A 5,978-nucleotide genomic window follows, 5' to 3' on the forward strand; every position below is an offset into this window, starting at 1 on the left:
GCCTTTCAAACTCTTTGTACCCTTAGTGCATGAATGGCCAGACACACAGCTACATTATGCTCCACTGCACAGAGTACAAGATGGACTCTGGTGCTCCAAGTAAAGAAACAAACTGCATCAAAAGGGCACCAGCCATATTTTGGGCTCTGCCAAAAGCTTTATTAAAGCACTGCTGGAGCCTGATGCAATGTAGCTTGACCACAGACAGACCTCACTATGTCCTGGCATGACATGGAGCGGTGCTTTCAGTCCCGGCAGCCACTTCATGGTAGGCTGAACTGCACAGGAGATCACAGGGACGTCTCACGACAAGGGTGCATCCATTCACATCGTGTGTCACCAGAGTGGGGAAGTTTGCAGTGACATTTGGCTACTGTACTTCCTTCTACTACCTAAGGGAAGGCAGCCAAAGCTACCTTTGCACTGCGTACATGTGCTGGCCCCATGTCTAGAAGCATAACTAGGCTAGTTGCATTGGGTTATGCCTGGCATCAGCAGCAGGGAAGACACAGACCTCGGCTTCAGCACAGGCTGCATAAGCCGGCCCGAGACCAGAGTACTGATGTGGGCAGCAAGCCCATGTGCTCCTGGCTCTTCTGCTGTTGTACATAAGCTAACCAGATGGTAGCTAGCTTAGGCATGTCCATGCTGTGATCCTACTACAAGAGTAGCAGTGCATCTTCAAGAGAGCCCCTGTGATCCAGAGCCGACTGCCTGGTGCTCTCCTGAGATGATTCTGCTGCAATGAAAATCTCTCATGGAAGATGTAGAGAATCACACGACAGATGGCCCTAGAGACCCATTGCAAACCCAGGACTTCAAGATGCAGCCTAGGGCTCTCCAGCCCTCAACCTCCCAAGCCCTCCTGTGCATCCCCACAGGGCATGGAAAAAACAAGCCATGCTAAAGTCACCAGGACTTTCCCTACTGACTACAACAGGCCCAGGATGTCATTTGATGTCCTTTTTCAGATCATTTCCCTGGTGTGAGCTCAATTTGCAGGCACCACTGAAACTAGAGGGTAGCAGCTTGTGCAGAAAGAATCTGAACTGCCTGCAGCAGAGTGCAGATTTGGGGGGCTGCAAGCTGCATTGTTGGGGGCAGATCTGGGATGAATAAAGGTCAAAATCTTATGCAAGGGAGGCAATAAATAGCAGAGATTGTAAAGATCAGACTGTGCCTGGAGATCTGTTGAGAGACGGACATCCCCAGCAGACCCCAGGGCACTCAGGATGATTAGTAAGCCTTGGAGATCTTTGCCCAAACACTGCCCCTGCCCTCCAGAGATTGCAAAGGTGTCACCACCAAAGGAACTATATGATCCATCCACAGTCCTAGGAAACCCAGAAACACTGGAGCAGAGTGATCAGGATCATACCCACTAGCACCAGTTGCTGCAAACCCCCCTTGCTCTGGCCCCTGCGCCTGCTCTCAAGTACCTCTGACCCCAGAAGAATTTTTGTCAAGTAACTCCAGTACAAATTACTTAGTCTCAAGTCCCACTGCAGAAATGCCCCTGCTGTTCTGCGGCTGCTTCTGTTTTCCCACAGTCTCATCTTTGGAAGAGATGCCCCTCACACCCCAACTCCCCCATCAACAGGATGCAGGCAGCACCCCCCGAACCCCAGCAAAGAACACGACAGTAGCTCCTGCAGTCTTCCCCTTCCCTTCCCTGCAGTCTTCCTCAGACTGTGCAGCTCTTTCATGCACCATGCTTCCAACACCTGCTTCATCACAGGAGATTTAGAAGCTAGCTCAGAGTTAAAAACACGGAAGGGATGTGCTACCAAGTGAACCAGCCACCTGGGAAGATGGACAGCAAATATCAATATCTCAGGCTTCTTCCCCCTCCCTCCGTTCTCCTCCAAGCACTTTTCAAATCTTTGTTCCCCTTTCCCTTTGACAGAGCTCATTTTCATCCTGTGTTTTAAGCTGGGGAGAGGGCTGCAAATTTCATAACGAGAGACAGAATCAGATACTCATGCAATCTACTTGGCTAGCTTGTCATCAGATCTGTTTTTCCACCCGGCAACATTAATCAGATATTTGGCTCAGCTGATTCTGCAGAACAGAGACATTAGCAGCTTTTCCTCTCCCAGACCTGATCGAGGGGCTAGAAACAAACCTCCACATCCTGGAGACCTAATTAAGAACTGAACTAAACAGAAAAGCTCTCTGGGAAGGAAAGGGATTGGCAGGCTCTATGGTGATTTTGCTGTTGAGAGTGTTTTAAGTAAATGTACTCTGCAAGGTAAAAAGGGAGCACTTAATAAACTCAGCAATTTGGACTTTAAAACATGCAGGGCCTGAGATCTCTGCAGTAAAAGGAATTATTTCATGACAAAGGCTTTTACTGGGAAGTGATACATTTCCTTTTAAACATAAAGCCAGGCACCCAAATGCTGCAGTGTTGTATTAATGCAGCCAAAAGGGTCTCTGGCTAGTTTAGTTTCTTTCTCCTCTCTGAAAGGAGCAAAAGGGAGTGGCAGCACGATCTAAGGGGCAAAGCACTGGACTGGAGACCCCAGCTCTACTCTTGACCCTACCATACACTCATTGTGTGATCTCGAGCAAGTGATTTCCCTCTCAGCTCTCTGTTCACCTTGTCTGTTTAGTTGGTACGTTCGTCAGCACTGTCCCTGACTCCAAGTATATACAGCACCCGGTGCAAGGGGGCCCCGGTCTCAGCTGGATCTCTTGGAACTACGTGAAATACAATATGCCAAACCTGCAGTCATCTGCCAGCATTAAATCAGGCTTTTAAAATAGCATTGGCTTTCACAATCTTAGGTGCTTTCAATGATCAAAGAGTGCTCAACACATTTAAAACCAAAGCAACCTGAAGTTCCTGTCCTCTAGTTAATGGAACCGCTGGTTCAATCAGGAGCCAAGCTGCTGCCCCAGGGGCTGAGATGAAAGAAACTCCGTGTCTGTGGAGCACAGGAGGTCCACCACCATTTCTAATCCACAGGAACATCTCTAATCCACAGCCCAAGGTGACTGGTTAGCTATGGTTTAACAAAGGCTCAGGATCCCTCGAGAACCTCAGCTTTATTAGTGCAGAGTTTTCACCTTGATAGTGGCTCAAACATTAATCAAGCAGCGAATGTCAAATGGAAGAAGCTGGTCCTGGGCAGAACATCTCTTTTATCAGTGCCAGCACCCCATGCACAGACTCCACTCAAATGGACGATTTCATGACAGTTTGCTGAATCTAAGGTACTTGTTCTGATCCTGCACTCTCTCACAGTCTTGAGGGTACCTTTTCTCTGCAGTATGCCACGAGGTAAGTGAATGTGACTGTCTCCCAGGTTAGAGCCAGGAAGCTGACATACAGAGAGAATAAGTGCCTCACCTAAGGTCACCCAGAAGCCTGTGGCAGAGCAGATGCCCCAAATCTCAGGCTGGACCTTCCTTTCTCTAGAAGCCAAGTTTCCATCATGCCCCAAGGCTAAGCAAGGGACCCCTCAACTGCACGGAGAGTTATACAGTGTATGACCTGCAAGTACCAAGGTCAGCCAGAGTGGCTGCTCAGACAGCTGACAGCAAATCAAGAGGCCCAAGGTCCAAAACATGAGAATAAAACCTCGAGGGCTTGGCCCTGGCTTAGAAGGTCCCAGTGAAGCGAACACACAGGCACTGCTCAGAGAGGACACGGGTGCACCTTGGGAGACAGGCCCTGAGAATCGGAGCCAACATGTTTCTAAGATAGAAATTTTGGAGATTTCCTTCCAGGATTACATGTGAGCCACCTTCAGAGAGGAGAAGCTCAGGCTCCGTGAATGGTGCAGGCCTTGGACTCTCAGCCAAGTTGACCCAAGGACAGTGATGGCGCGACTCTTGCACATGGAGACCCAAGTGCATTTCATGGCTCAGAGCCAAGCTTCCCATCACACCCTTCCCCCAGAGCCCTCCCAGCCCTGCACTCACCCTGCAAGTTTGTGACTTCATTCTCCTTCTCGCGCTGCAGCTGCGAGTATTTCTGGTTGTGGGTCTCCAGCACCTTGCGATGCTCCAGTTTCAAGCTGTTGTGTTGCAGCTGCAAGTCAAGCAGCTGCTTTTTGACATCTTCGTGTTGATTCTGGGGAGGGGAAGAAACACAAAAGGTGTGGGTGCCACAGTAAGAAGGGTGGGGGAACAGGACCCGTGGGGGGCTTCTTCTCCAAGCACTGGGAGCACACAGGTTTCCAGTTCCACCTCCAAAATGCCTCTCCAACACACAGAACCCACTCAGCTTCACCCCAGCACCCCCAAACCCTCTCTGGCACACAGCAAGAGTTTTTTCTGGACTTCAGCAAGGTCTTTGACACCATCTCCCACCCCATCCTCATTAAAAAACTAGGCGACTGTGGCATTGATGCCTACACAGTCAGATGGATTGCAGATTGGCTGAAGGGTCATACTCAGAGGGGGGTGGTAGACAGGTCATATTCGACCTGGGGAGAAGTGGGTAGCGGAGTCCCCCAGGGCTCAGTCTTTGGGCCCACGCTGTTCAATCTCTTTATCAGCGATTTGGATGATGGGGTGAAAAGCAACCTGTTTAAATTTGCTGATGATACCAAAATTTGGGGTGAGGTGAGCACGCTAGTAGGGAGGGAAAGACTGCAGCAAGACCTGGATAGGTTACAGGAGTAGGCTAACATAAACAGGATGCGTTTCAATACGGACAAGTGCAGGGTGCTGCACTCGGGCAGTAGTAACCAGCAGCACACTTATAAGATGGGAAATTCCCTTCTTGAGAGCACAGAGGCAGAAAGGGATCTTGGAGTCATTATTGACTCCAAAATGAACATGGGCCGACAATGCGAGGTCACGGTTGGCAGGGCTAACCGGTCCTTGTCGTGCATCCACAGGTGCATCTCAAGTAGGGCCAAGGAGGTGATCCTCCCCCTCTACGCAGCACTGGTCAGGCCATAGCTGGAGTATTGTGTCCAGTTCTGTGCGCCCCACTTCAGGAGGGATGTGGACAACATGGAGAGGGTCCAGAGGACTCGCATGATCCGGAGACAACAGGGCAGACCCTACAATGAGAGACTGCAGGACCTGAACCTGTTCAGCCTTCACAAGAGAAGGCTGAGTGGGGACCTGGTGACTGTCTATAAACTCACTAGGGGGGACCAGAAGGGTTTGGGAGAGACCTTGTTTCCCCTTGCGCCCCCCCGGCATAACAAGGAATAACGGCCACAAGTTGTTGGAGAGCAGGTTTAGATTATACATCCATAAGAACTACTTCACTGTCAGGGCAGCTAGGATCTGGAACCAACTTCCAAGGGAAGTGGTGCTGGCTCCTACCCTGGGGGTCTTTAAGAAGAGGCTTGATGCCCACCTGGGTGGAGTCATTTGAGCCCAGTTTTTCTCCTGCCCAGGCAGGGGGTCGGACTTGAAGATCTACAAAGTCCCTTTGACCCCACTTCTATGATTCATACAATGTACACAATCAAGTTAAAAGACAATAGTCAGTTTAGCTCCTCTACTTTGCAAAACAGTAAAGGGAATAATTCACTGGAGAGACCTCTCCGCAGAAGCCACCAAAGCAAGAGCAGCATCCAGGCCAGCTTGGCTAATGAATGGGAGGATGTGCCAGTGCCTGGCTGGGTCCCAAGGACTCCAGCTGACTAAGAGATTCAGCTCATGCTTTTTAGAGATGCTCCTTGGCCCAAGCAAGGTGCTGCTGCATTGCATTTTGCCTTATTGCTTTGGCGCACGGTTCTGGACTTCACTCAATATTCCAGCTCTGGGGAAATAGTAGCACAGGCCATAGCTGTTCCCCTTGTCAAGCAGGACAGATGCAGTACTGTGCATGAATCCAGATACCCTGTCTGAGCCCCTACCTTGCTGCAGGACAAACATCCATGGAAAAACAGAGCAGGTTTCCATGGGGTGAGTAGCATGTACCTGCTAATCCTCGCCTCATCGGTACTTTTCCATTAAATACAAGGAAATCCCTCCCCACCTCCCCCCTGCCATTTTATATCCAC

General features: G+C 50.1%; 1 protein-coding gene across 5 annotated transcripts in view; it reads right to left on the minus strand.

Annotated features, from left to right (window-relative positions):
• The window catches only part of LOC109293764 (Golgi integral membrane protein 4-like), a 93,500-nt gene that overhangs the window by 31,065 nt on the left and 56,457 nt on the right, over window positions 1-5,978 (minus strand). For all 5 annotated transcript variants that reach the window (XM_019511859.1, XM_019511862.1, XM_019511860.1 and 2 more), the window contains exon 5: window positions 3,931-4,081. In XM_019511859.1, coding sequence (XP_019367404.1) covers window positions 3,931-4,081 — 151 coding nt within the window. The remainder of the gene's footprint in view (window positions 1-3,930; window positions 4,082-5,978) is intronic.

Source organism: Gavialis gangeticus, unplaced genomic scaffold (assembly GCF_001723915.1).
Source record: "Gavialis gangeticus isolate Ggan-Ray unplaced genomic scaffold, GavGan_comp1, whole genome shotgun sequence".
NCBI classification, from domain to species: domain Eukaryota; kingdom Metazoa; phylum Chordata; order Crocodylia; family Gavialidae; genus Gavialis; species Gavialis gangeticus.